A 26,718-nucleotide genomic window follows, 5' to 3' on the forward strand; every position below is an offset into this window, starting at 1 on the left:
TGCAATCACAGGCTTCCCCTTTTCCCTTGTGAGCTCCTCTGCACAACGCCAGCGTACAGAAAGACAGGAAATGAAGCAGGAAGTGAACTGATTTTGCACTGGTGTGAGACTACTTACAAATTATGAAAAAGGAAAGCAATTTTCCATGACAAACACTAGCTGGATGTGTTCTGTAACTCCTGAGTTACAATGCTCTGCTCAGGTGCCTACACCTGCACGTGACCACTCTACACCAGCAAGAAGGTGCTGTGTGCAAGCAGGTGCCTCTGAGGAACAGTGCGTCTCTGAAACATGAGTGAGGAAGGAAATTGCATACTGTGCACGGGGCCCAGCGCCGGGGCCATGAGAAATAAGGCACAGCTTCATCACTCCCAACTTCTGCTGCTGTAAATGGGCAGCAAAGCACAGAAGTGGTTGCTAGATGCAGGAACTATTTGCGGAAGACTGCAGATCTTAAATATCTACGTGTGACAGTGTCTCAAGCAGAGATGGGAGATCATGCCCTTCATGTGCTTCCTCCTTACTTGGGTCTGTTGAAAGTAATCTGTCACTGCAACTCAGTAGGCAATGGTGCAGGGAGTTACAAGAGAGGATGAACAAGCACAAATGGGGAACCACAACAAAGTTTGCTCTCTATTTCATAAAATAAAAGGAAAAAAAAGCCAAGAGTGAATCTAATAAAGAGCCTGGGATACAAGATCACTTGGCATCCCAGTCAAATCTGGGTTTAACATCAGACTCTGATCTATTTATTTGGTAGCTGATAGAATACCACAAATAAGCCCTTTAAGAGGAGGCCTGTGCAAAGCACTGTTGGACTTAAAAAAGGGAACTGGAAACTTGCATTCAAGTTTTGTCACCAAATGATGGAGTCGGGATTCTTTCACTGACGTGAAAATAAAAGGGGAAAAATATAGAGAGGTAAAGTAGAGCTTTTCCATTCGTGGTTTTGATGGCACTCTCTGGGGTTCAGCATCTATAATAGGATCATAACAAGGCATTAATAACGTGGACCCAGAACACTGCCAGACTTGCTTTCCTGTCATCATGCAGTAATGCTGCATCGGAACAGCAGTATCCATCTCTGTGTGAAGGGACCCAGCGTCGGAAGAGGCAGCCCTGACAATGCTACAGAATGCAGACCACTAAGGAGAATTGAGGGGTGGAATGACAGAAGGAGGGCACAACCGCTGTCCAGAAAAGACTGCAGGGAAGTAACATCAGTTAAGGAAAATCCTCTACAGATGGCATAGCCAAGTACAGTAGCCCAAGAGTAAGGAAGAGCTTAGGTTACATCATTAGAAAAGGGTTCTTGGCTGTAAAAGCAACTAGGATACAATGAAATCCTAAGGGACTTGGTCTTTGTGAGTGTACAGTCCTGTGTGCACTAGATATAATGTCATGGAAAGGAGGCAACAGAAAATCCTGCAGCCACAGTGGGAGTGATAACCTGAGTAGTCTCTTCTGGGCCTTATTTTCTAAAATAAATCACCATCCTTCTCGCCATCTCTACCAGCAGAACACACATGAATGCAGTTTTTATACAGGGCATTGTAAAGCATCGCTGTAAAAAAGCAGAGGAGAGATCCATCTTCTTACAGTATCCCAGGAGCCATTAGTTTGAGAAGAACATGCCAGGGAAAAAGCCAAACCATTTTATTTAGGTTATATAACCCTTCTCCCATGTTCCCCCTTTCTTAAGGATTCTCTCTCTGAGCTTTGAAATGCTTAAAAGACAGAAATAGCAGCAGTGTGCAAATTCCTAGAGGGAAGCTCTGGAAATTAGCAGAAGATAGCAGCTGGAAATGCTCTAATATGAACAAACGTGAGAGTAAACAGAAGGGAAAAAAAAAAAACAACTTTTTTACCTCCGTAGTGAAGCAACCAAAGAAACAGGAAGATGACTTTTAGATTAGAGCCCATGGTAAGGTCAAAAGGCTGTAAGAAAGCAACCAGAGATGAATATCCAGAAGGCAAAAAGAAATTGTTTTTCACGAGGTCTTCCTGCATCTGAAAGGCCGTTTGATCCCCTCCCGTTTGTGCAGGGACAGGCGGGACAGACACACACTGCTTTTGGCAAGCTGTTCCTGGCAGATGCAACCTCTTCTGCTTTTCTGTCAGACTCCTCCCTGCACTGTGGTTCGTTTCTCTGCACTATTATCACGGTGTTATATCTATCAACAGGTGTCAAAAGATTAGGCTGTAAGCTCTTTAACGCACAGAGCTTTGTCTTCCAATGACCATAAAACATCACACGCATTTAAAGCAAACTTTGTCACCTTCTGTAGTGACCAAAGCCCCAGGTTGGAATACAGAGAAAAACATGCTTTGACTGATGCAGCTTGAGGTCATTTGAGGTAAACGTAGTCAAATTCATTGAACAAGTCAACTGATTCTAGAGCAATGGACAAGCTTAAAAGTGGCACATCAGGGTTTTTACCATAATTTTATAGGAATTTGTTCATACATTTGTTTTGGAACAGCTATCCCTGACTACTTCACTGCACTGACTATCCAGATTTCTTAATAAGGGCACTTCAAATTCTCTTACTCAAGTGGCTGCCATGCAGTGCCACAGCGCATGGGTTCACAGCAGAGGAGCACTATCAAACTAATTCTTTACACGACCACTTCAGCATGAGATCACCTGTTTAGCCTTCAAAATGGAAAACAAGTACCTGCATCAGCACAGAAAAACAGCCCTGCTGTCCTCCTTGCTGCCCAAATACTTCCCTCCACAGGTTAGGTTACTTCAGAGAAAGGCACTTGCATTGCAGAAGTGAGAACAACCAGACAGTGCATTCATCTGTAACAGCTGTGATGTTTCAGATTCACACGATGCTGGCTCTGAATCGGCTTCGCACTGCAGGCAAACCTTAAAAAAAAATCTATTGTAGGGAAATGTAAAGAGAGCCCTTTGAAGAAGAAAACCCTCTCTTTGTGGGAGGATCCTGCCACCTACACTCACGAAGAGCCTTTGATTTCAATGAAAGCTTGTTTTTAGCTAAAACATCTGCAGTGCAACAGCTGAGCAGTGTCTGACTCAAAAAACCCTGATGCCTGAGAGGTCTTTGCTTCTCTCTAGAGAAGTCCTTTTAGACTTCTTGAGAGACATTTGCACTGACCACAAGAAACCACTTTGCTGCAACTTCAAGGGCTCCCACTCACACTGGGTGCTGCACTGTGGAAACTGGTGAGGATGACGGATGGCTGTGCTAAGATCTGGATAAGCCTGTAGATTGTGCGCATTTAAATCACTGTCCGTTGAGTCTGTATGAGCAAGACTTGCTCCAAAACAACTTTCAGTTCATAGCGTTTTTCCCCCTGTTCAACCTGGGACAGGTTCTTAGGAGGAAGGGGTCTTGACACAGGGGGGCTGTGCACAGCTGTGGCTGCTCTATTCCCCTGAGCCCAGGGCCAGCTCCAGTACCTCGAGGAGAGCCCTGACAGATGGAAAGAGGAGCAAGTGGCTCTGTGTGGCTTTGTAAGGCTGGTGCAGCAGCTGCACTCCTCCAGGGAAGGTTTAGCTCAGATTAGCCAAAAGGAACTCCTCTCCCCAAGACACGCTGATATGAGCTGCACAGGGCTGGTCTCAGCTGCAAATTGCTCCTCACAGGTCTTAACGCTGAGCAGCAAGGACAATCAAGAGCGGTAACAAGACACTGGGGGCCTACTTGGTATTTCAGATATGTAGGCACAGATCAGGCAGCTGTGGCTCTGGGGGGGATGTGGGGTCACAACCATGCTCAGCAGCACTTCTCAGGCCTGAACTGCATCTTCAAGATAGCTGGGGGAGGGAGGGAATAGCTACCTTCCTACAGTGAGGGCCTCCTGAGCTCTTATATCGCACTCATCCCCATGGTAGCACAGCTTTGCAATTTCCAGCAATGATGTATTTCTAGAGGACAGAACGTGCTGCTCCTGTCAGTGATGTGTTTTAACTGTTATCAGCATTTATCTGCTTCAGGAATTCAGAGTGATAAGTGGATTAAGTGCGGTAGGTTTGTAGGGCTGCTAGGTCAACATCCTCCTTCTGTCCTTTCCCTTCTCTTCCTATAAACAACCCTGTTGCCACTCCAAATGCCAAGTCTTAGAAATACTGCTGTCTGGAATTTTAAGAAATATATAGTTTTGGCATTTCAGAAGAGGTCACACATAAGACTCCGCTCTAGGATTATTGGTATGGCAGGCAAGAAACATTCTCTGCTGGAATTTGCTATGGTAGTGCCTGCTGAAAAGAAATGGTTTTGAAATTACTACCCAGCAACTACTAACAGGGTAGCATTCTGTCCCCAAGAGCCTAAGGGGAGCCTGAAGCTTTGAATATTAAATTACAATTCTATTGGTTTGGGGGATTCTGGACTGGAGACATAAAAGGGAGGAAGATGAGGGAAAGTGGGGTTATTGTGTGTTTCTGTAACAGCCTGGAGGAGGACTGATCCTCCTGAAACTTAGGTAGAACAAGCCAGGATAACTGTGCCAAAAGAAAAAAATTACAAAGCTCCTAAGGAATGGGCCATTGTAGGATTTGCCCCCATACATTACACAGTACACTGCTGCACGTGAGCAGGTCCCTGCTGCATGAGAAGGGAACTGCTTGTCCCACTCCAGATGGGTCAGGATCTGTAAGTTTGGTCCCTCCTTTAGTGCGTCAAAAGTTGACCCTTTCCCAAGACTAAATACAGCGTTGGGCCAGATGCAAGCAACAATTTCTGCATGTGGCTGGAAAGCATCTATTAATTTCACTCAAGCACTTTCAAAAGCTCATGACAGCGGCCAGCATTCCCAAGAGTGAGGAAGAACGCATCATTCTGGCTCTCACAAGCAACAAGTTTGGGCAAGTGCTGAACCTACCAGAATTGCCTGTTCACAGCTGTGTCCAATGTATACCCACAAGCAGCGGCACACACATGTGCCCACACATGCCCCCACAGCCAGTTTCAGGGAAAGTATTTATTCCAACAAAAAGACTGCTGCTAGCCAAGGCAAAAGCAACGTTGCAGAGACCACAACAAAGCCTCTTGATTGCCGTAGTGTTTAACACCACAACCAGCCGTAGGAGAAACACCGCCTGGCGCAGAGATGAGCTGCAGCAATTCAACAAGCCTGACTGCAGCGCCTGCCTGAGAGCGTTTCAGAGCATTCCCCAGCACGGCTCTGGATTCGCTGCCTTGTCAGAGACTGGCTCAATCCCCCACCGCCGCAAACCCAGCCAGCGGCAATGCAGACACACACCTCCGAGGATTCGCAATCTCTTTGACTCCTCTAACCCCGGCCTCTGTGGCTTACAGTTTCCCTCTGGCTGGTGGTAAGAGCGATAGGAGAGCTAGAACAAGCAGGGCCGTACCTCTGCCAGCATTTTACCATCGCTCTGCGTCGAGTGCCTCTCAGCAGGGCTGGATGATGCTGAAGTAAAAGCTGCCAATGCCCTCGCTAGATTCTACCCGTTGAACTGCTCCAGGGAAGAGAACAATCAGCAACTAGAAGAGAAACCAGAAAAAGAAAGGTGTTGACACCACCGTAGGGAAAGGAGGGGGTGCTTTTATGATTCCCTTTCACCAACAAAATGAGTCTGCCTCGCAAATCATCCTGCTTCTGCTCTTTTTCTGTCGCTTCACTGGAAAGATTCCTGGGGACTGAATTGTCACCAGGCGCCTGATGCGCTCACAGGGGCTCGCGCTTCAACCTGGCGGCACTCCCCTGCAGCTCCCCTCTGCAGCCCTCGTTTTGTAGCCTGCGTGACAAGCCAGGGGGCGAGGGGGATTTCACCTCCAAGGAGTCCTTTGACATCTTCCAGGAAAAACAAACAAACAAACAAACAAATTCCACCTGGCTCAGCTCCAGAGCCGTCCGGGTTGTGGGAAACACGGCTGAGCAAGAGAACGTCTGGATGCCACAACCCTCGCCCCGGGCGGGAGACAACAATCAGAGTGACCACAAGCGCTGCAAGCAGGCTCCCACCCGCTCTGAGGCAGCTGAGCGCTCTGCATTGGAGCAGCGAGGCCAGCCGCTGCCTCCCCGAACGCAGCACAGCTCCCTGCACGCCCGCAGCCACGCAGGAAAGCCCTGGAGGGCGGCGCCGTTGCCCGCTCCCCGCGCCCTCACCCACAAGATGGCGCCGTCGCCCCGGCTCGCGCCGCCCTCAGCCCCGCGCCCTGCCCTGTGGTGTCACGGATGCGGGTGCCGCGGCGGCCTCACGCAGGTCGCTGAAAAGGCAGAGTGTGCAAAAAGCAAACATCGTGCTGGTTTCACCCCGTCCTGCCCCGTCCCTTCCACACACAGAGGTGCCGGCAGTGCCCTGGGTGCTCCCCATCCCGAGCTCTCTGCTCAGAGGCTTCCTAGCCGCAGCCCCAGAGAAAACGAGCTCAACTAGGATCCATTTAAAGCGAAATTAATGCTAATTAACTGTAACCAACAACTCGCAGCGCAACGTTTATTCGGCACGCTGCCGCTATCACCGCAGCGGTTCACCCATGAGGAGAAGGTGAGCAGACGGCGGGATGCAGGAAAGGAAAACAAATTTTACCCGGGGCTCCGGCACAGCTGCAGCGCTGGGAAGTCAACCCCGTCCTGCCGCCCTCCCTTCTCACCTCCCTCCCTCACCACAGCAGCCTCGGGAGCCCTCAGTTCCCCACACGTGTGACCGGAGTGGCCCTGGGGGTGGCAGCCCCCTGGCACACGGAGTGAGGTGTGGAGGCCAAAACTCATTTTGCTCCAGCACGGTTTGTCAGTCGCCCTCGGAAGCCGTCCCTCCTACGCTGTGGGCACGTTGGAAACTCTTGCCAGCACTGGTGGGGGAGAAGTTTTATTATGAATGAGATTTCTCAACCTCCAGAGGCCTTCTGACAGCAAGTGTGGGCCCCCAGCTGGGTGCTAGGTGAGAAAACAGAGATGATCTGTACTCTGATTTTTCCTGGGAAAGCTTCTTACATACTTTCCACCCAAATCAAAATGCTGCCAAGCGCTATCGGTGATGCCGTGGCGCAGGCACAGGGAGGGTTATGTAGAGCAAGGTGACGGGGCAGCCAACGGGCACAAGACCTGTCCCTGCCAGCCACCGCCTCGACAGGTGGCCCTTATGGCTGAGCCAGTTGGCTGTGCCAGGCCCGGCTCCCCAGGCCTTGGCAAGCTGCAGCCTCTACCTTGCCATGCCCCGTGGTGTGCCTGCAGCTGCACCACACTCCAAGCTCATTCTCTTCCACGAAGTCTCTGTGCTCCCTTGTGTCTAGCCAACATCATTCTTCCCCAGCTCCTTCATTTTTCTTTTTTTTCCCTTCCTTTGAGAATCAGAGAATCATAGAATGGCTGGGGTTGGAAGGGATCTCAAAGACCATCTAGTTCCAATGTCTTTTAATGTCTTTCTTTCTCCCTCCTTTTTTTTTTTTGCTTAGCTAGGGCCCCATTCTTGCTGCTCAGCATCTGGCAGCTTTCCAACCAAGGGACCTGCAGCAATCAACACCACCTCTGAGCCAGCAGCCACCCAGCAGCAAACGTGCATGCAGTCACACTCTGCATTGGGTCGGCACTGCTCTCCTCATATGCACCAGGCTTCCATCAGCTCCTGGGAGGATGGCTGGGGAAGGATTAAGTAGCTAAGTATCTCACTGGCAAATGAAGATGGCTTTCTTTTCTGTTAATTCCTCAGCTTTGCTTTTATTGTGAACTGTGCAGAATACACAGGCTAATGCAGCTGTTTTAGCAAACTCTCCTAGGGTAGAAAAACATCTTTAAGCCACCAGACCCTAGTCTGGCTATCCAAACTAAATAAAACATTCTGGCAAGAGCATTTGCTGGAAGAACCATCTCTTTGCTAGGATTTTTGCCAACATAGAATTGTTTTTCATTCTCAATTTTTCCCCACATCCCAATCCAGATTCCCATCCACCATCAACATCCTGAGCTGACAGGACTACAGGACACAGATTTGGCCTAATGCAAGAGGCTCGTCATCAAGGCTTTTTTAAACCCTTCTCAAAATTTCTGCATGCAGTTGGAGACAGATGATGAGAATAAAGCTTAAAAGCATAAAAGCGTAATTGCTGACAAAGCTTTTCCCCAGCAGGCACAGCAAGCTGTCTGTCTGAGGAGAAAAAGGCAGAGCAGAGAACAACCTCATGGCTAGGTAAAGCATCAAGCATATGGCAGGGGAAGTCTGAGAAGGAAGTCATGAACCTCTCTGTGTACTTGGAGGTTGGAGGCTGGAGGCTGGCTCTGAGCCCACCTCAGCCCCTCTAGTGGAAGGAGCGCAGCTGCATAGCAAACCCTGCAATGGCAGCTGTAGACCAACAGTGAGAAAGAAAAGGAAATGTGAAAGTCCTGTCTGTGTGGAGAAACGACATCAACACAAACATGTGCATGGAGGAAGGTACATGGATACCATAGCAGGGCTCAGACTCCTTTTATGGCTAAGTATATTTCCATTTGCTTTTTACTTATGTATTTGCAGATACTTTCACACACACGCACATTTTATGTGCAGCCCAGTACTGTGGCTTTGGTTTGCCTGAGCCAGTCCCCTCGCCCCCTCGCCCCCCTCCCCCTCCACCCCCCATGGCCCCAGCAATCATTTGGGAGGCCCTGCACTGTGGCTGGGCCCATGACTTCTCCCACTGCCCCCTCCTCACTGTGCTTGTGCTGGGGAGAGCCTTCCCCACCCTGCCACTGTTTCCTTTATTATCTCTGCCCAGCTGTGGTTTATAAGTTGTTTAAATCTTTTCTAGGAACAGATAAGAGATCACAATTACCCAGAATCCAAAAACGCAGACAGCTTGAAATGTGGTTAGGCTCTGCCCTACTTTCATTGAGCTAAGAGCAAGGCTCTGCTGAGGTGCTTGGGGAGAGGAGGAGAAAAAAGAAAGATCCACCTCAGCAAACCACCCCTTCCCTCCCTCCTTCCTGAAACAAGTTCCCCCGCCAAAAAACCTGCTGCGTCTGTTCAAACCACCCTGCCAGCTCCTCCTGGCTGCCCTGGGACCTCCAAGCAGCAGAAGTGAGCAAAGCAAAGCTGCCCAGGGACATGGTGGCCTGAGCAGGAGGCTGTGGTGCATCACCATCTCTCCAAGCTGAGCTCGGTGCATGGATGATGTTCATCAAACCAGGGGTGGGATGAGGTTGGCAGGGCAGGGAGTGCTGCAGGTTAAGTGTGGTGTATCACCAGAAGTTTTACCATCCATACACTCAGTGGCACAGTGGGAAGCCGCAGAGGTGGAGTGGGTCTGGGACTTCCCTCCTGTGAGAAATCCCCTCCTGGGAAGTCCGCACTCAGTTACAGAGCATTGCTACACCACACCGTCAGCCACTAGCTGAGCGTAAAGCTTTCAGGATCCTGCAGTACCCAGGGAGGGGATACTGCTGACAGAATGCTAGAGGCCATTTTCCTTCTCTCTGTGGTCCCAGCTGCTCACAGATATGCACCTGCAGCTCTGTGACCTTGTCTGAAGTAAAAAATATCTTCTAAGTGATTCCACCTACATTACTTCAGCTACAGAGCAGTATACAGATAGACAAACCACTAGCAACCACTAATATTTTAGAGATGCTTCTCCATCCTGCTTGGAAATGCTTGTATCAAAGCAAGGATGAGAGCAGCAGGTGGGTATTTTTGTAGGTGTTTTTGTTAGTGGCAGCAACAGAGAAATTTCAGAAGTGTCTGCTATGGTCAGGGCCAAAGAGGGATACTAAAGAGGGCATTGTCTGAAAGATGATACAATCCAAGATCATTATGGTATTTATTAATACCATTTACAAGGCCTGACTTGTATAGCCTTGGAAGGAAAAATGAAAAAAATGCCAGCAAACACATTATGTTCTTCTGCAAGAAGTTGTTTCATCCTATTGAAAATCTTTGTTAGAAAGAATGATGAGAATGGTAATAATAAGGCACTATAATTATACCTGATCTTTCTATAATCTCTCTCTCTGCAGAGTTCAGGAGCACTTTACTGCTATTATTGGATTTGAACAGTCCCATCTGGATAGCATACGACTGATTTGTTTGCATGGCTTATTTTAGGGATTTCAGCACACACATTAGAACTGCCTTTATATCTGGCCCATCCCCTACACAACGTCTAAGAGCGGCAAGAGATCTCATCCCGATGTCTTGGAGAGCTCTTTGCAGTCCAAGATTCAGAGAAGCCCCCAGTCCTTCTCCACCCAACCCGGTACCCCAGAACAAGCAATAAAACCATTCCTGTGGCGTCCAAACAAGCAAGAAACTCCATCACATCTAAGAATGCAGCCACTGCAGAAGTTCTTGGGTGTGAAGCAGGGCACTTGATAATTGACTGCGCCAGGACCAGGAGAAAACAGATGGAATTCTAAATAATTTGGCCCAAGATTAAAAATATTATTATAAAGAAATGAGAGTTTAAAAAATGAATAAAAATGTGATACAAGAAAATATGGTTTACGTAAACAGAACTGTGCTTTCAGCCTGAAATTTGCAGCTGTTTGTCACTAGCCTACAGCGCAGGGAATGCCCCTTGCAGACTGAGTCCCCATAAAACTTAACAAATACATGTTGTCTCATTATTTCTCTGCTTTTAGTGCTTTCCAGGGGATATTTTTTCCTCCTGTGAAATGGAGCAAAGACTTCTCCCTGCTGACCAACTGGAGGCAAGTTGGATGCAGCCCATGTCTTTCCTCCCACCCACCCTGTAGCTCCATATCTGCCCAGAAAGGTGACATTTCCAAAGCCCATCCATTCTCAAGGCTGTGGGCACATTGTCTTAAGCATCTTAAACGGAATTACCAGCCTTGCCCAAAGCTTTTCCCCACCTTCATTTTTCCATTTTGAAGTAGTACATCCTTGCTTTCATTCTCTCAGATTCTTCAGAGACGTCTTTCTCAATTTGTTTACTTCTGGTTTATTTTTAAAAGACAAACCCCCAATGGACATAAGCTCTCAAGTCACTTCTGAAAACACTGTCTTGTCTGTAAGTGCTTTGTTTGTGATCCTTTCCAGTCCTTGAGGCTATTGTTTATGAGCTGGAAGGCATTTACGCTTAGGCTAATCATGCCGAATGCCAGCAATTCCCCCAGCATGATTTGATGCGCAAGCCAGTGGGAGCATGGTTTGTTGTGATTACGTTTACTGCAGAAAGCCGGTGTTTGCTCACACCAGCTCACAAAATGAGGGGGTCTCATCCAAAACCTTCTGAGGCAAACAGCAATCTGGTCACTGATTTCAATGGCATCTGGGAACGGCTGGAAGGTCTGCAGCTCTGCCAGCAAGAGTGGCACTGCAGAGAAGGAGGTAGCCCAGGATCCACACCGATCTTCATTTAGCTGTTTGCTCAGAGTGGGATGCAGATCTAGAAGGCTGCCACTGCTGTGTGGTGTTTTCTTCGTCCTCATTGCGCAACATATTTGAAGCTCCTTTCCCACACAACCTGTGCACTGGGCAGAGCTGTTCCAGCTGTCACTTGGGTCTGAGGCTGTCCTCTGCTTCTGACCTTCCTACCCAGAGAATCGCAGAATCATACATTCACAGAACAGTGGGGTTGGAAGAGACCTCAGAGCCCACCCAGTCCCACCCCGTGCCGTGCGCAGGGCTGCCACCCCCCAGCTCAGGCTGCCCAGGGCCCCATCCAACCTGGTCTTCAACCTCCAGGGATGGGGCACCCACAGCTCTCTGGGCAGCCTGTGCACTGAGCAGAGTGCCTCTCTGCCCTCTGAGTAAAAACTCCCCTCCCAGTATCTAACCTAAACCTCTCCTCTTTCAGTTTAAAGCAATTCCCCCTTGTCCTGTCACTATCAGACATCACGTGAACAAATACCTCCTTTTGTTTCACACTCACACTCGAGTATCTGATTGGCTGCTTCCTTCTTTTTTTTTTTTTTGTTTGTTTGTTTTAAGAAAACACAACTCAGCCTCCTACTCCATGTCACTTATGCTCTGCAGACCTCTGGCCCAGACCTCCCTGATGAGAAGTCCGAGCCAACAGCCAGCCGCTACGGGAGGCAGTTGGAAGTGCTCTGCTCTGCCTGCATCAAAATGGCAGTACTGCTGCCCCAGCTGAGATCACAGGAGCAGAGAGCACACTGGGCCCTGGCAGCTTTGCAGGGAGGCAGCTGAGGATGCTGCCGGTCTCCTTTGACACCTGCTCTCCCTTTGATGGCCGTCTGCCCTCTGCGGCCCTGCCTTTGTGCCAGGCAATGGCAGAAAGCTCCGCTGTGCACAGCAGTTTGCAAATGCCAAATGTCTGAGGGATTGCTGCAAAATGAACTCAGACAAAATAGTCAGATTCTCCTAACCAAGGTATCCTTGCAAATTGAGACTTTTAGCACATTTAAAGGTCAGCGTCTAAAGGAGGGCTATAAGAGACCAGGGGAGACACTTTAGCAGAGTCTGTTGTGATAGAACACAGAGAAATGTCTTCAAACTAAATAAGGGGAGGTTTACACTGGAAGAAGTGTTTTACCATCATGAGGGTAAGGCACTGGCAAAGGCTGCCCAGAGAGTAGGTGGATCCCTGTCCCTGGAGACATCCAATATCAGGCTGGAGGGGTGCTGAGCACCCTGATCGAGCTGTGGGTGTCTCTGTTCATTGTAGTGGGGTTGGACCACAGATGAACTTTAATGGTCTCTTCCAGCTCAAACTTGAATTCCATGATTCTATGATAATGATGGACATACATATTTTATGCAGGATGTCAGGGCAAGAGCCCTAACCAAGGCACTGCTGTGGGTATGCAGGAGGTTTTGTTCTGAAGCTTGCCTGCATAGGAGCACTCATTTCCAGACAGTGAATATGCTGAAATGTTAATGCATTTTTTGAAACGTGTTTGCACAAAACTTTTGTGTTTGGGTGAATTTTGATGCTCTGAGGCAGAGCCCTAATGCAATACAGACCCTTATGTCAGAGGTAATCAAGTGTTATTACAAGAGCTGCTGGCCGTGGGGCCCCTCCTGCGTGCACACAGGGGTACATATGGAAATCATTAACAAGTTTCAGCGGAGGATTTTGGGAAATTAACCCTTGCGACCCCAGAGCAGTGCTGGCAGGCAGCAGATGAGGAGCAGCTTCCCACTGAGACTGATCCAGCCCCGAGCAGCCTGGCAAAGAGGCCAGACCTCTCCATTCAGGCTGTGAGGACGAGTGGTTGAAGGAAACCATCTGCAGGGCTGTGTAAGCTTCCTCGGCAAACTGAAACGAGTCAGCTGGAGAAATGTGTAACATAGCGTATAAAAATGCAAACAATTTTCTTCTAGTCCCCAAACGGTGCTTGCGGGGTTGTGAGGAAGTTTGTAATTTCTTTATAAGCTCCTTTAGGAGCCACCAAACACAGCGCTTGGCGGTGGGCCACGATGTGCTGCTCTGTGTGGCTCAGGGGCAGGGTGGCTGCAGCCAGCATATCCCACCCACAGCTGGGAGCCCATGGATGTCACCAGCAGTCACTCCTCGGATGTAACCTCTTCTGATTTTACTCTGTGTGCCTTTTTTTTTGCATCCAGAGTATAAGGAAAAGGACTTCTGGCCCCCTCCGTAAAGCTGGCCACATCTGATGCATTTCTCACATTCTTGTTCTTCCCAAATTGATTTCTTTTCTTGCACCAATCCTGATCCAAGACGTGCCCTTTCCTCTGGGATAATGAGGGTAGGCATCATAATGTGCTTTAAACTTTCATAATGTAACAATACTTGGCAGTCATTCACTGCTTTTCATCCTCAGATCTCAAATCAATTTGCTACAGCCCTGCATGGAATTGACTTACTTGTAAGACAGACAAGTACTTGCTGCGCAATTAAAAAAAAAAAAGAACAAAATAAAGTAGATTTTATTAAAATCCAAACTACGTCTTCCTCCCTATGTGTGATTTTCCTCAAGCACAGCCCTGGCCACAAACACGGCTGTTCCTCAGCCCTCGGCCGCGCAGCCCAAGATGCTCATTTCGGGCCAAATGAGAGCAGTTCATCACCAGGTCAGTGCGATCCAGTCAGAAAGCTCTTCCCTCAGCGAGTTATAACTGCTGCAATAAAACAGAAGCATTTCTGTGCTCGGCTGTAAATGGTGAAGAAATGAGCCAAACGCTTTCCCACCACCCCCAGTTTAGGAAGGGAGGGAGGGAAGGCAGCCAGCATGCCCCGTATATGAAAGGAGTGAGGAGAAGGGCAGGAGACACGGCTTCAACCCCTGGGTGGGCAGAGGGAGAAGAACACGCTCAGCTGACCCACCAGGACTTCCCCTGAAAGCCAGCACATGCCCAAAGCCACCCGAGGGGCTGGCAGGGTGGGCACAGGAGTAACAAGAGTTAGTAACAAGCCAATCCAGTTGGGCCTTGAAGACTTCTAAGCATGGAGACTGCGCGCCTTTCTGGGCAACCTGTCCGCAAATGGATCCCCCCATCCTACCCAGCATGGACTTGTTTCCACCCTTGTGTCTCCTTCTCCCACAAGGCAATGCTGTGGTGAGCATGACTCCTTGTGGAGCCCCTCACAGGTATAGGCAAGTTGCTCTGAGGTCCTCCAAAGCCATCTACTCCCCAGACTGAACAAACCCAGCACCCTCAGCCTCTCCTCACGGGGCAAGTGCTGCAGCTCTTGGGGTCATACCTCTGAGCCAACTCCAATTGATGATATTTTTGTTGCAACAGAGACCCCAAACTAGATGTAATATTCTAAACGGGGTCTAATGAGCAGCCAGTACAGTGAGATAATCACTCCCTCACCCACAGCTGCAGTGCCACCGGGCTGCCCCATCCCTCCCTGGGGCTGGCAAGGGGATGGATCTCCCCACAGCACTAATTCAGCAGCCTTGGATCACAAGGCAGAGCCTCGGGAGGAGGGCAGGACCTCGCTGCCAGCAGCGCAGCAGAAATCTCTCGAGATTAATTCAGCGTCCAAAGAGCTCCTGCCATGAATAATGCGCCGTATCTCTCTCTGCACTGGCTGCACACAGTGGTTCCTCAGATAAGACACCTAAAGCCAAGAGAGCAAATTCAGGGTCACGTCTCTCTGCAATTGGTATTTTTTCCCTGTGCAAGTCTGAAGGGGAAGGGCAGAGTGAGCACAGCAGTCTGCTCACACAACATGCTTGTGGAAGCCAGTTCCTCCCTGATCCCATTCAGGTGTCCTCTTTCACAATATCCAAACACACTAAACTGCTTCCATGTAGCTGCTTTTAGTTGTTTGTTTTTGTCAAGGATATCAAGCCCACCTGAACCCTAAAATGAATCAACAGTGCTAAGATTTTTCCTACCCCTATTTAATCCCTCTCTGTCCCACACTCTCTGCAGTTACAGCTCACTGATGCTGTGCCATGCTCTAGAATCTCAAAGCACCAGCCTTTCCTTCAAACACTCGGCTCAGGTCTGAAAACACTAAAAAAAAATACTTCTAAAAATTTCACCCCTACATTTTTAGGAATTATCTTACTTTCATTCAATTCTTATTTCATTGCACCGTAAGGTAAACTGCACCTAATGGTCCCAGCTAGGACCATTCCTTTATGTACTGCATCTGCTCTTCAAAAGAAATTCCCTTGTTCAGGTGCAGTTTGATTACCATGCCTCTGCACTAGACTAATGGGGTTTCCAGCAATGCAACGGAATGAAAACACCACTGTATCTGTTGGCTTTTAAAAATAAGTATAAAAACATGTTTATTAAAATTTAGGAGTTGTATAAAAAATTCTTTGCCTCTTCTTGAGGCAAGACAAAACACCTTTTTGTAGCCCATAGGTGGCAGCAGCATACTATCAGATGAGGATAAGAGGCTCTGGACTGGGTCTGCTCACACCCTGCAGGGCAGAACCGACCTCAGACCTGCCTCTCAGGAGCACGATGCCCGTAGTATAAAGTAACTCATCTGCACTCCCAAAAACCTGTTCAAATAAAGCAATGCAGAAGCCACTCAAGCTGCACATATTGTACACGGCTGCAATGTTTTTTCCCCAAAAGTGCTGATCTCTGAAGGGGCAGATTTTGCATTTGTGCTCAGGCACAGATACGTGGACTCCTGTTAACATGTGGCCTCCGGTTAGCTTGTGGCCCGTGCCCACCAATACCCAGGATGCAGCACTGTGGGGCCATATGGCTTCACGAAGGCACACTGGCAGCATAAACTAGCTTAGGCACTTTGGGTAGTGGAGCTGACCTGGGACAGGCAGCTCGCCCTGTTCTCAAGCTTATTAGTCATGAACGGAGCCAAGAGCAGGACTTGGGGGTGGGAAGAGCTGTTCTTCAGGCTTGGCTTCACCCCAGCCATATGGGGGAAGGTCAAGCATGTTGTGCTTGTTTGAAGACACAGCTTTTGCAGCCAGTGGGTGCAGGCACCCTGCCCCTCCAGCATGGCCGTGTGCAACCCTTCGCCTCCAAATACCCAGCATCATCTCCTAGTGCCAGTTGCAGAGGGGCTGGGGACCACTCTCCCATCCAGGGGTGACACCGCCGCCTCCCGTGGGCACGTCCGCATGGCAGCGGCGGGAGCAGGCAGGTGCCGCTGGCACAGTTCTCGCAGCGTGGGCACAGTCCGGCGGCTCCGGCACAATGGCTCGGAAAAGACCAGAGGAGTTCCCCCCATCTCATCAAAGTGCAAGGGGTTGTTGCGGGTCCCCGCCACCACCAGCTCCAGCAGCCGGACCACGCAGTCCGAAAACCAGTTCTTCAGACGGAAATAGCCCTCTTGGAAAGAGATGCGGAGGCTGACGGGCCCAGTCGGCATCCGCACGCTCAGGCTGAACAAGCAATTCCCCTGCGAGCTGTCTCGCACCAGGTAGGTGCCGACGGGCTCCCGCTGCAGCTTGGCATGGGCCTCCCCAACGGACAGCGGGCCCCAGTAGAAGTCACTGGCCTGAAGGATGTTGAGGGATCGCTCCAGGACCTCCCACTCGCAACTGCGAAACATCCGGAAGCGATCGGGCAGGCCAGGCGGTGCGGGGCTGGGGAGAACGCTCCGATGCTGCCTTTGCAGACAAGCAACAGTGGTGCGTGTGTTTTGCAGATCATCTGGCCTCCCTCTGATCATCTCTCAAAGAGCCCATGGATCCCAGGGAGACGCTGCATTTACCATGCTTTCTCTGTCGCCTCCAGCCTGCAGGAGAGAAGCAGAGTGAGGCAAACCCCTGCATCCTCGCACCGAGCAAGTGAGGACATTTCTCAGGGAGAAAAGCCGTGCCGTGGTGTGCCACCAACCCACAGCTGTAGGTACACCAAGCAAATACAAGCAGGAGAGACTCCAGCTGGGCCACACCAGTGCAAGGGACCGGGTTACATTGCTGCATCCATTGGGTTCATACATCTCACATCTAGGGGCTTCTCAGCACATCCTTTAGGCTGGCTTGTATCTAGCAGATCTCATTATTTTGTGATTTCCCTCTTTTGGATGGCCAGGGGCTTTTCAGAGTGGTCTTGAGTCTGGCAAGAGGAAATGAGTTCCCAAGTGAGAAGAATTTCCCAAGCAGAAGGGTATCTTTCATTTTGGCATTCAGCAACCCCTCAATCAGAACAGACAGCAAGACCCACAAGCAACAACAGAATGGAACAAGCCCTTCCCACCAAAGCCCCATTCCCTTACATCAGGATACTCCCAGATCCAATCTGCAAGAAATCCAGGTCCACACCTGTGTTCAGTTTTGAGCCCTTCACTACAAGACACTGAGGCCCCAGAGCATGTCCATAGAATGGCAGTGGAGCTGTAAAGGGTCTGTAGCACAAGTCTGATGGGGAGCAGCTGAGGGGACTGGGGTTGCTCAGTCTGGAGAAGAGGAGACTCAGGGGAGACCTCACTACGGTGACCTCAAAGGAGGTGGTAGCAAAGGGGAAGTTGGCTTCCTCCTGGGAAACAGCGACAGGACAAGATGGGATGGCCTCAAATTGCACCAGGGGAGGTTCTGGTTGGACGTTGGAAACAATTTCTTTTCGGAAGGAATAATGCTGTATTGGAACAGGCTGTCCAGAGATGTGGTTGAGTCACTGTCTCTGGGAGTATTCAAGAAAAGGAAAGATGTCACACTGAGGGACGTGGTCTAGAGCAGTCATAGACATGGGCTTGTGGCCGGACTCAATGATTCTATTGGTCTTTCCAATCTAATAATTCTATGATTCTATGAAATGCATCATCAGCTTCAGAGCTGCCACCAGTGAGAGCACTTGTGCTGACACCAGGCTCTGCTGATGCCCAAGGAGCATTTCTGCTCAGGACCATCTACTCTGCTTGTGCTGCAGGGATATCTCCCCACTGCCTGCAGGTGCTGTTGCCCTCTCCCAGCCACCGTCCTCAGCTCCCATTGCTTCCTTTTCTCCATCACTGGAGACACTCAAGGCCAGGTTGGATGAGGACCAAGGCAGCCAGACCTGGTGGGTGGCAGCCCTGCCCACAGCAGGGGTTGGAGCTGGGTAGGATTTGAGGTCCCTTCCAGCCCACACCGTTCTACGACTATGATTCTATGATTCAGGCAGGTGCCCTCTCTCGCTGTCTCAACCCCGCTCATCTCCTGTGCGTCATGTTGCCACCAGATTGTCTGCTTTTGGAAAACAGAGTCGTGTATCCAGTGTTGCCATCAGCTATCCATCAGAGTCATTTCAATTATTAAAAAAATACATTTTCTCTGTATGTGTGAGTATATATATATACATAAACATAGAAACCACAGCCCCAAGCCAGAGGCTCGCTCTGTGTGAGAAGTGGAGCTGTCACATACCACTTCCCCAGGCCTGACAAGTCACTCGCTCACCGCCAACCCCTGCCCTCGGTCCCTTGACACACTCCATTAACCCAGACTCAGTCGCTGGCAGCACAGCCATGCTCTGAGCAGGCCCAACGCTGTGGCCCAGCAGCCTGTGCCCCTTCCCTAGTGGGCCCCACTGTGGCCATAGGCTCACTAGGGAACACAGGGACCCAGAGGTGCCCAGCAGCACCTTGCCTGGGGTCACCTTTTCTCTCCTCATTCCTCTTGCAATGCTCAACAGTGGTATCAATAAGTCAGCTGCACCTCTATTACAGGGTCGTACACTCTGGCCTCCATACACACTGTCCAAGCCTGGGAAGCCTCTTCAGTGGCACTCTATTTTCTACCCTGTGATTTGCAGACCACAACATCCCTGGCACTGCTCTGAACACCACTGATCCTGCTCTTGAGCCACGTGTTGCTGTGGGAGGGAAATTCCACTCTGAGAAAGGTGGGAGGGGGAGGAAGGTGTTAATCAAGCTGGGTTTTTTCTTTTCCATTAAAAAATAATAAAAAAAGCCAGCTAAAAGCTTGTCAGAGGGTTCAACCAGTCAGAACAAATCTTAGGGGAATCTGATTTGGTGAGCAGAACATAAGCAAGACAACACGTGCAGCCATTAGGGCAACCTGTCACCACCAAAGACTCAGCACTGCAGGCACCACAAGAAGATGCAGCATCTCCATCCCTCTCCTTTTCCTCTCCGATGGATGAGGAAGCTGTAGAGCATTTCACATTAGTTAAGAAAAGGGGAAAAAAGGTAGCACTCCTGCTAAGAGCCTTCAGCTGTGATGGGACCAAGAAGGATCCCCACTCCCACCAGCAGCCACTCTGCCCAAAGGGCAACTTCTCTTGGGTCCAAACCAAAACTTTAGGTCTAGATAGGGGACAATAAATCCCAACTGGAAAACAGAAGCAGGCGGATGTCTTTCATTTTCAGACTACTTTAAAAACAACAAATAAACACTTTGTGTTTATTTGTTGTGAGGCTGGAACACCCTGATGTAACTGTAGGTGTCCCTGTTCACTGCAGGGGAGTTGGATCAGGTGGCCTTTAAGAGTCCCTTCTAACTCAAACGATTCTGTGATTGTCTGACTTGTTTAAGGCTGCAGACACTGTTTGACAAAACAGGAAAACAACTGTTTGTCCTAGTTTTCAACCTTGAGTCACTCTCCCAACTCCTTTAAGAAAAATCCACTGCTACTAGAAGTCTGGCTGACTAAGAACCGAGACTGTGTCATCATTTCAAATTCAAAGTAAGTGCAAAAATAGCATCCTCATAGCGCACTGACTTGGTTTGAAATCTACACGCGGGTCATATCTTCAGACAGCATGAGTTTGTTTAGCTTCAGTGTCCCAACTCCACAGATGACTGGCTGGCAGAGTAGTGTTAGTTAGCCCACTACAAATACTTACTAGTATTTCATTTTTAAGGTTCATCTGTTTTGCCATACCAAGATTTGTTTTCTTTCCTCACTGCCAAACAGCCCCCAAAATCCTCAACACCCAAGACCATCGCTGCCTCTATACTATAAGAAGAGCACTTACATCCAAAGCAACATCTCCAAAACACCAATGTCCCACTGGTTGAAAGGCTGGACAAGTTTCCCCAGGCCTTCTGATCTGCTGCAAGTTCAAGAGCTTTTCAAAACAAGTGCTCTTGACGAAGGGCATTCTGCCTTCCTCCTGACTCACTATTCAGGCAAGGCCACGCGTTTCATGTATGGAGATGGTGAAGCAGGCAGCTGTGTGCAGCTGCTGTGTAAGCCAGCCCTAGGGCTGGATACAGCTGGCACACTCAATGGTGGCTTCAAGCACTTGGAGAGCACTCATTCCTGTGCTTTTCTTTCTTGAAGGGCTCACTTACCTCCTGAAATTTACTGTCCATAGGGAAGAGCTGCTAGATATCAGGCCTGCAACTGGTCCCAAGTCAGGAGCCTTGATGCAGCAATGCTGAGTTTTTGCAGAGCTTTCCCAGAAAGTGCATCCATCCTTTGGAAAGAAAGAGATGCCCATCAAACAGATGACTGAGCCCTTTAGCTGGCTGTAATATGGGTGTGAAATGCAACAAATCTGGAGATGGTTGCTATGCTTCAACCCTCCTCACCCTGTATGACCGTAGAAGGCTTTATACAGCACTTCAGATAGCAACAAACACATTATTGGTGTCATTATTGTTAGTGCTGCTACCAAAGCCACGATGTGTTTAACTACCAGACAACTCACAGATGCCCTAAGGACAAATGCAAAGACCTTATCACTGTCATTGTCTTTAGGAAGCAGAACCCATAAAAACCAAATGTGAAGACATCATGGCAACAGGAAAAAACTTTGGGATTTGTAATAGCAAGCTCAAGCTTGCACTCAACAGAAGGCACAACAGTTAGAGCAACCCATCTGAAAGCATGCATCCAATCCCCATCGCAACCTCTGGTACAAGAAGGGTGCACAGGACCATCCCAATGTCAGTCACAACTCCTCCAGCACAGTGTGGCCACGGGGAAACTGCAGCTCCCTCTATCTTTTATGCCATGACCATAAATCAGAGCCTGGTGCAAGAGTGACACTGTGTCTGAAACAAAGGAATACACAACACTGGGTACAGGGCTCTGTTTTCCAAAAGCAGATAAAAAGAATGTGACACACACAAACTCACACCAAACCAAAACCGTGTTTCCCTATACAGCCAGCATTCAAGCAGGATGCAATATGAAAAACTCTGTACGTTTGTTATCTCCTACAGGCAGCACAACACTACACATGCTGTGACATTTCCTGTTTCCACATATAGATGGAGTGCATGCAGAGCTTTGGAAACCCTTCTACAGATCTTCCAGAAGGACTGGTCTTATCAAACCTCTGTGATAATGTTGGGGTTGGAGAGCATACCCCAAAACCCACAAGTAATTCCACCTCCCTGTGGATTTGTTGCTTTGGTTTTGTGTTTCTTATGCACTTTTCTATGACATGCCTTCTGCTTCAATGTGATGCTCTGCTGACACGGGCTGAAAGGTTCTTACATGGAGAAAACCCATGGGATAGTTCGATGTGCTCCAAGTATTCCCCAGGGTAGGGCAGCCTGCATGCATGTCTGCTCAAAAAAATAAATAACGACGGTGGCAGTTGATAGGGAAAGCTAATTGCTTTTGCTCTCCTAACTGAAACAGCTGGAAGAAACGTGGCTTTCATGGTCCCTTCCTCACACCTCTGAAATACTCTGTGAACTCAGAACAACTCCTTCCAAACCAAACAGCCTTTTCCCAGCAGTCTCAGCCCCGCATCAAACCATAACCCTGTCTTGCACCCAACCGGCTGACCCATGTGGGTCCGGGTTTGGGCTCTGAGGCTTTTCCCCCTCCACATCACTGGCAAAAAGAGAACGCAAATATAAAAATTGTTAGAAACAGGAAATCAGTGCACCCGGCTTCGAAGCCGCAGCTCAGGCTGTCCTGCTGAAGCTGAGAGAGACAGATGTGCTGCTGCCCACCTCTGCCCAACAGGGCACTGGTTTGGGGAGGCTTCTTCCAATCATGCTGGGCTGAACTGACTGGTTTGGGCTGTTCTAGCACCCAGTCAGAAACACGAGTAAATGCTGAGACACGACAGCTGTCAGTGGTCCCCACAATGCCAGCTGCCTCTCGTCAAAACCATCACATTCAACAGGAAAGGAATTCAGGGAAGACACCAGGCCTTGGAAATGAACAGCATCCACAGGGAAAACTGGCTCAGAACCACAGGTTTGAGGGGACAGGGGAGGGCTGCTCCCTTTGCTCTCAGGCCCCAGCAGATGCGAGGGACCCAAATCCATCCCTGTATTGTTGGCAGCAGGAATGAGGGATGCAGAGCAGAGCCACACAGCAATGCGAATTTCCAACAAACAAAATAAAGAAACTAGTCCCGAGAGTCAGGAGTGGGCAAGAAGTGACTTGAGTCATGAGAAGCAATTAAAGAAAGCTTAAAGGGACAGATTGTGATGACCCCTGCAAGCAGTGCAAGGGACACTGCAAGCAGTGGCCACGGTCAGAGGCACTGTACAAAAATGCAGCAATGGCAGTGCCTGCCCAAACCTCTACAGCTTGCAAAGATGAAACGCAAGTGCTGGCGGAGCCGAATATAAAGGAATATGAATTAGTTTCGGTGGGGAACAAATTTCCATGAGGATGGCTGTCATGAAAGCAGGACAGCAGGTAGCCGAGATAAACAGAATGAAAACAAATGGTGTTTTCAGTTTGTCAAAACCAGAAAGCCTCTGGGGGAATCCATCCTTCAGCTCACCGGGATGCCACCAGCAAGGGGGTGAAGGAGCTGCTGAGGAGCTAAGCAAGCAAGCAGAGTTTTGGCTTTCTTCCTTCTGTGTGCAGTACTTAAAGCTATTTTACCTGCAGGGCTGCAGGGAGTGATCAGAAGAGATGTGGAAAACTGAAACAGTGGGAAGTCAGTGGGGTGCAGCGGACCATACTCAGGGTGGGAAGGTGATTGCAATGCCACCACCTGGCACACCTGAAATACAAAGGCAGAATTGAGACAACGGGGATGGGCCTGAGGATGGATGGTAGGAAGCCACCTGCAAGCTTTCAGATGGAGCAGAGAGACGCAGGGGGTGCAGCAGGAACACCCCTGTAATCAGGCTGCTCTTTTTATGCTCTTTCATAAAACGAGAAGAGAGGAAGTTCAAAGGTAACCGAGATTGAAAAGTAAGTAATTCTAAAACTCATAAAAGGGAAAAACTCCAATCACACACATGTTAAAATGCTGCTGGGGAAAGTGAGAGAGCTGATCTGAGAGCATTCATTTCTCTTCTTTCTCAAACTTCTCTGCTCCATCACTGTGAAGCACCCACCCCTCCATGCTCCAGCAGAGGAATCCAGCAGCAAAGGGCTTGTTTTAACATTCGTATTAAGCACTGCCTTTCAAAACTGCTCCAACTTTACACGCAGCTACAGGCAGCCCAGCCAAAGGCACAGACCTCCCTAAGCCCAAGTTTGCTCCCGAGAAACTAAGGTAGCAGACACGCAGCATTGCTGAGCTGCAGAGCCACAAGGACTGTTACCCAAGTCAACGTTTTCCTTCAGCATTTGCAGGGGGTGCTCAGACAAAGGCAGCTGAGCGCTGCCAGCCCCGTGTGGCTTTGCCTGCGATCTCAGGCAGTGCCAACGCTGAGCTCCCGCAGCCCCACGCCTGTGCTTGAGCCCAGTACCAGCACAGCCCACCTTGGGCTCACACACATCTGTGAACACATAGCAGCACAGAGAGCATGAGGGGAGCAGGAAGGGAGAAGGCAGAGAGAATGTGCATTATCAAAATACCTTGAGAGCAGTTCTTGGAAATGAGCAGCCTGCAAGCGTGTATCAGACATTCATTTCCTGTGAAGTGCACACAGGCCTTTTCATTTCTCCACTGAAGAGGACGAAAATAAGGGGCAGCTCTAAGGGCTCCAAAGACAACACGGAAACCAACATTTAGCCTTTTTACTAAAGCTGAGTCGATATTGCTGTACTATTAGCTAACTGCTGAGCCCAGCCTGAGATTCCCAGGGGCTAAAATATAGGGCATTCAACACCTCGCTTCTCCATCTTAACATGAAATCTTGCACTTGGTCATGGGGGAAATGAACTTCACCTGGCTCGTTCTGACTGCTCATTCCCTAATGCAAAGCCACCGAGTCCTGCTGCCCCAAGCACCACTGACCTGCTTGGGTAAAGGCACTGAGGCCAAGGCCAGCAAAACGCTCAGCTAATGAGTGCCTCAGTGGGGCTGGAGGCCATGCACGGATGCCAAGTGGAAGGCCAGACAGTGTCAGGAGGTAAGCTGGTACCATGCCTGTCTTCAGTTCCTGCTTCTCAGTACACACCAGCAGGGATGTAATTAAAGTAACAATTAGTTGCCTTCTTTGCAACAAACACACCATGCCTCCAACATCACACACACTTAACACCTGGCTTACAAAACCCACCGCCCCCTACAACCACACACACTCCCATTGAACCACACCATGGGCTTTGAGGCATGGGCAGCCCCATTCTGCATCAGCCTCTCATTGAGACCAATGGATGCCCTACGGGAACACCTTGCTGAACTGAAGAAAGAAGAATGAAGCTCCAGCAGGGACAGAGAGGAGAAGCCAGGGAAGAAACCTCTCCCGTTTGTTTCTCAGCAACACAACCACAGCATTAGTGACAGCAGCAAGGAATCTACCATTGCACGGACTGCCCACCAGCTCCAGAGGCATTCCAGCTGGATTACAGACGGAGGCACCAGCTGGTATTCAAAGCTGTCATCTGGAAACCTAACTCAGCCCTCTGCAAACAGAGGCCGGGGGGGCTGCACCAGCCCACAGCGCCCCTGTGCTCCCTTACACCCATAGGTAGTTTACCTGTGGCTCACTGCAGCCTGGGCACGAGCATCATCTCAAGCACATGGCTGCAGTCTGCTGAAACTCCACAGGCTGTGCGATGGCTGCTTAGAGAATGAAACAGGGCTGCACGGCCCCACGAGGGCCCGCCCGGTCACCACCAAACGAAGCATCAGGAAGCTGCAGCTGCTTCTCATCCCACCCCGTTTTGCAGAATTAAGCACGGTCAGCATGTGGCTGGGTTTTGCATTGACATTCTCTGAATGCAAACTCCGCTGCTGGGACCACACAGCCCCGACCTGGAGAGTTACAGGTAGAGCACAGCCTGCAGATGTGCTCTTTACCCCAAACTTCCCAAAACAATGGTCGAGCCGCATTCCCATCCTTCCCTCATATCAACAGACAAAAAAACAAAAAAACAAACAAACAAACAAAAACAACCAGCCACAGATACAAATTTAACATTCTCGAGTTCCTCTCGGTTACCTTCAGGGTTTGTTCAGATCCCGTTTCCAAGCTTAAATTAAAGAAATAAAAAATAAAAATAATTTAAAAAAAAATAAAACAAAAAAAAACCGAAGTGTGGGGAGGGAGAAATCCTAAGAGGAGCACAGGCTGAGCTTGCACAAAAACTCTCCGAAAGGGCACCCACAGCTGGGAAGAGGCGAAGAGCCGACCCTACAGGAGCGCCGAGCGGGGCAGCGCCGGCAGCACCGGCAGCGCGTGCAGAGGAGCGCAGGTGCGGGGCGGTCCGCCCGACCCCGCATCGCTGCGCGGAACGCGGTGCAGCGGCGGGCGAAGAAGCGCGGAGAGCCTCTCGTCCCGATCTCCGTCGGACCGCACGCCCCTCTCCCGGCCCCGGCTGCCTCCGGGCTTCTTCGAGCCAGAAGAAAAAAGTCCCCTCTCTTCCCCTCCCCCGAGCCCCGCTTACTCTCCGCATCTCCCGGCGAAGGGTCGCGTTGCCGCCGGTGCGAGCGAGCGCTCGGCGCCGGGGCGACAGCCGCGCTGCCCGGCCCTCCCCCGCCGCTCTCCCGCCCCGAAGCGAAACCGAGGCGGCCCCGCGCCGCGCATCCCCCCGCCCTCACCCTCAACGCCGGCCCGAGGCCGAGGCTCGCCTTACCGGGCCGGGAGGTGCCCGGCGGGCGCTGCTCGGCCGCTGGGAGCGGCGGGGAAGGGGGAGGGAAGGGAGGAAACCCCCCAAGTGTGGCTTTTCCGAGGAAGGAGCCACGGGGGAGGGGAAGGGGAGGGGTTTCTCCCTCCTCCACCGCCACCCCGTCTTTCCACGGCGTGGCTTCTCCGAGTGGGGAAAAGAAAAAACAGTGCAGAAGGAAAAAGGAAAAGTTAGAAAAGTTGGCCAGATTGGGAGAAAGAGGGGGAAAAAGAAAGAAAGAAGGAAAAAGAAAAGCGTTTCAGAACGTCCCTCCGCTGCGGGCTCAGCTCCTCAGCATCTGCCCCCCAAGGACCGCGGGCCGGGCCCCCCCAGCGGCACCGGGCACGGCGGCCGGCTCGGCCCTGCTTGCACCGCCCCCGGGCTGCGAGGGGGCTGGGGCTGCGCGGAGCCCTCCGGACTTTCAGGCGCCTTAAGATGTGCGCTGTTGTCTCGGTGTGCCAGATGAAACGATCGGAAACCTCGGAAAAACGGGAGAGCTCGCAAAAAAATTCAGGAGATAGAACGCTACGTACATTGTGTGTAGT

The 26,718-nt window shown here is 50.1% G+C and overlaps 2 protein-coding genes across 20 annotated transcripts in view; both read right to left on the minus strand.

The window, feature by feature from the left end:
• The window catches only part of NFAM1 (NFAT activating protein with ITAM motif 1), a 26,545-nt gene extending 20,505 nt beyond the window's left edge, over positions 1-6,040 (minus strand). For 2 of the 5 annotated variants that reach the window (XR_008202715.1, XM_052668396.1), the window contains exon 1: positions 1,869-2,117. Coding sequence is in view for 4 of the 5 variants with exons in the window: in XM_052668396.1 (XP_052524356.1) it covers positions 1,869-2,010 (142 nt within the window). In the remaining variant the exon portion in view is untranslated. Of the gene's footprint in view, positions 1-1,868; positions 2,118-2,678; positions 2,876-5,347; positions 5,481-5,829 lie in introns of those variants that run through there. The other 3 variants (XM_052668398.1, XM_052668397.1, XM_052668395.1) reach the window with 3 other exon arrangements.
• A 9,531-nt stretch (positions 6,041-15,571) lies between these two features.
• On the minus strand, positions 15,572-26,506 carry LOC128073456 (suppressor of cytokine signaling 1-like). Of its 15 annotated transcripts, none has more exons than XM_052668405.1 (4): positions 26,144-26,505; positions 23,051-23,171; positions 20,539-20,663; positions 15,572-17,036 (listed from the first exon to the last, which is right to left on the minus strand). In XM_052668405.1, the coding sequence occupies exon 4, from the start codon at positions 16,968-16,970 to the stop codon at positions 16,332-16,334; it is 639 nt and encodes a 212-aa protein (XP_052524365.1). In that variant the 5' UTR covers positions 16,971-17,036; positions 20,539-20,663; positions 23,051-23,171; positions 26,144-26,505; the 3' UTR covers positions 15,572-16,331. The 15 variants fall into 15 exon arrangements, with proteins under 15 accessions (XP_052524365.1, XP_052524370.1, XP_052524372.1 ...); XM_052668410.1 differs by lacking the exon at positions 26,144-26,505 and adding an exon at positions 25,955-26,041; XM_052668412.1 differs by lacking the exon at positions 26,144-26,505 and adding an exon at positions 17,242-17,359 and having other exon boundaries at positions 23,051-25,915.
• Between the last annotated feature and the right edge of the window lie 212 nt (positions 26,507-26,718).

Source organism: Tympanuchus pallidicinctus, unplaced genomic scaffold (genome assembly GCF_026119805.1).
Source record: "Tympanuchus pallidicinctus isolate F22 unplaced genomic scaffold, pur_lepc_1.0 scaffold8, whole genome shotgun sequence".
Taxonomy (NCBI): Eukaryota; Metazoa; Chordata; class Aves; order Galliformes; family Phasianidae; genus Tympanuchus; species Tympanuchus pallidicinctus.